The 2,401-nt window shown below is 35.0% G+C and overlaps 1 protein-coding gene across 1 annotated transcript; it reads left to right on the forward strand.

The window, feature by feature from the left end:
- Nucleotides 1–20: 20 nt before the first annotated feature.
- On the forward strand, nucleotides 21–975 carry LOC147847491 (homeobox protein knotted-1-like LET6). The gene is made up of 2 exons (XM_087339118.1): nucleotides 21–263; nucleotides 790–975. Exons 1-2 carry the CDS (start codon nucleotides 21–23, stop codon nucleotides 973–975), a joined length of 429 nt encoding a protein of 142 aa, XP_087195244.1.
- Nucleotides 976–2,401: the final 1,426 nt, after the last annotated feature.

The raw sequence follows: 2,401 nt of genomic DNA on the forward strand, positions 1-2,401 counted from the left end.
AATAATTTATACGTTTGTCCATGCGTTTTCTGATACAGATCGGAGCTCCTCCGGAGGTGATATCGAGGCTGGATGAGATCAGAGAAGAGTATAATCGATCTCATCGTCGCCATGATCATCAAGATCACGATCATGATCCTGATCTTGATCATGATGATAAGAATCATCATCCATTACTGTTAATGGCGAGCTCTGCGGCCCCAACCGCCACTAACAGCACAGCCTCTGCTGTAGGAGATGATCCCGAGCTTGATGAATTCATGGTAATTTATGTCAGAGTGGGCCACTCGCGCACTGACAGAAAAAAGAGAGACAGCGAAATGATTTACCGAATCTCAGAATGCGATATAATTTTTTTAAATTTTCTCTTATTATTGATTTAAAATTACTCAGAATGCGATATAATTTTTTAAAATCTTCTCTTATTATTGATTTAAAATTACTCAGAATTCGATATAAATTTTCTAATTTTCTCTTATTATTGATTTAAAATTATTCAGAATGCGATATAAATTTTTTTAATTTTCTCTTAAAATTGATATAAAATTACTCAGAATGGGATATAAATTTATTAATTTTCTCTTAAAATTGATATAAAATTACTCAGAATGCTCTTATTATTGATCTAAAAATTACTAAATAATCTACTTGAAGATAGAGTTATATAGATTTGCGCAGAAGAAGTGTGAAAAATCAGAGAATTAGGTCTGCATAATAATTCCCTGTGGAGATAGGGGGTGAATTTTTCTGAGATTAAATTTTTTTTGGGGGGTTTAATTTGATGATTAGCACGTGTATTCGGAGGTGCTGGAGCGGCAGGTGGGTGGAATCAGTACGTGCCTGGAGGAAGCGCAGGCGTTTCTGAAGCGAATGGAGGCGCAGCTCCTCATCACCCTCTCCTCCCTGCACAGACCTAATTCCAAAAACGACCCAGGTACCTTGGCTTCCCCTCACCATCACAAATTAGGGTTTTGATTGTGTTTTGTGTTCCCATTAATTAGGGTTTCTTTATCTACAAATTATAGTGCATACAAATTAGGGTGTTGATTGTGTTTTGTGTTCCCATTAATTAGGGCTTCGATATCTACAAATTATAGTGCATACAAATTAGGGTGTTGATTGTGTTTTTTGTTGCCATTAATTAGGGCTTCTATATCTACAAATTATAGTACATATAAATTAGGGTGTTGATTGTGTTTTGTGTTCCCATTAATTAGGGCTTCGATATCTACAAATTATAGTGCATACAAATTAGGGTGTTGATTGTGTTTTGTATTCCCATTAATTAGGGTTAGGGTTTCTATATCTACATATTATAGTACATACAAATATATCAGGATGTTGATTGTGTTTTGTGTTCCTATTAATTAGGGCTTCTGTATTTACAAATTATAGCACATACAAATTAGGGTATTAATAGTGCTATGTTCCCATAAATTAGGGTTTCTATATCTATATATTATAGTACATACAAATATATCAGGGTGTTGATTGTGTTTTCCGTTCCCATTAATTAGCGCTTCTATATCTACAAATTATAGTAGATACAAATTAGGGTATCTATAGTGCTATGTTCCCATAAATTAGGGTTTCTATATCTACAAATTATAGTACATACATCAATGAGGGTATGATAGTGCGGTGTTCACATAAATTAGGGTTTCTGTATCCACAAATTATAGTACATGCAAAACTAGGGTATGATAGTGTTGTGTTCCCATTAATAAGGATTTCTATATCTACAAATTATAGTACATACAAATTAGGGTATGGTATGGCTGTGTTCCCATTAATTAGGGTTTCTATATCTAGAAAATTATAATACATACATCAATTAGGGTATGATAGTGCGGTGTTCCCATAAATTAGGGTTTCTATATCTACAACAGACCTCCTGATTGCTGGGTTCGTTGATGCATCTCCATCATTTTGTCTTTGGAGGCTTAGTTATATAGCTACATGCAGGTGCCATCACGTTATCTATCCATCTCAGGCCATCAATTAGGTCTCAATCATGGAACTATTAGTGATGATTGATGGAGCTGATCTATGCCATCTACATTGATCCGTAATCAGATTCTGAGTTTGATTAAAGATCGAGTAGTTGCAATACAGTTTGATACAAATCATTGCGAGGAAGATTATTATATATATAATCCTGGGCCCATGAAATGGCAATATAGGACATGTCAATGCACCTCCACACAAACTTTAGTTTCTTCGCTAATTTTATTCATGGATGCTCGGACATTCGAATCGTCAAGCATTTGAAGCAGAGAACTGTAGGACTGGTTGTTTCAAGCTAATTTGCAGAAGTTTTAAGTTAATGCAGAGGCCCGGAAATTACCTCCTCCAATACCGTTTTCATATGTCTAAATTATGATGCAGACTATGGTGCCAA

The sequence above is a fragment of the Azolla caroliniana genome, unplaced genomic scaffold (genome assembly GCF_043228905.1).
Source record: "Azolla caroliniana isolate FFs.n. ecotype wild unplaced genomic scaffold, voAzoCaro1.0.p SCAF_943, whole genome shotgun sequence".
In the NCBI taxonomy this organism is placed as follows: domain Eukaryota; kingdom Viridiplantae; phylum Streptophyta; class Polypodiopsida; order Salviniales; family Salviniaceae; genus Azolla; species Azolla caroliniana.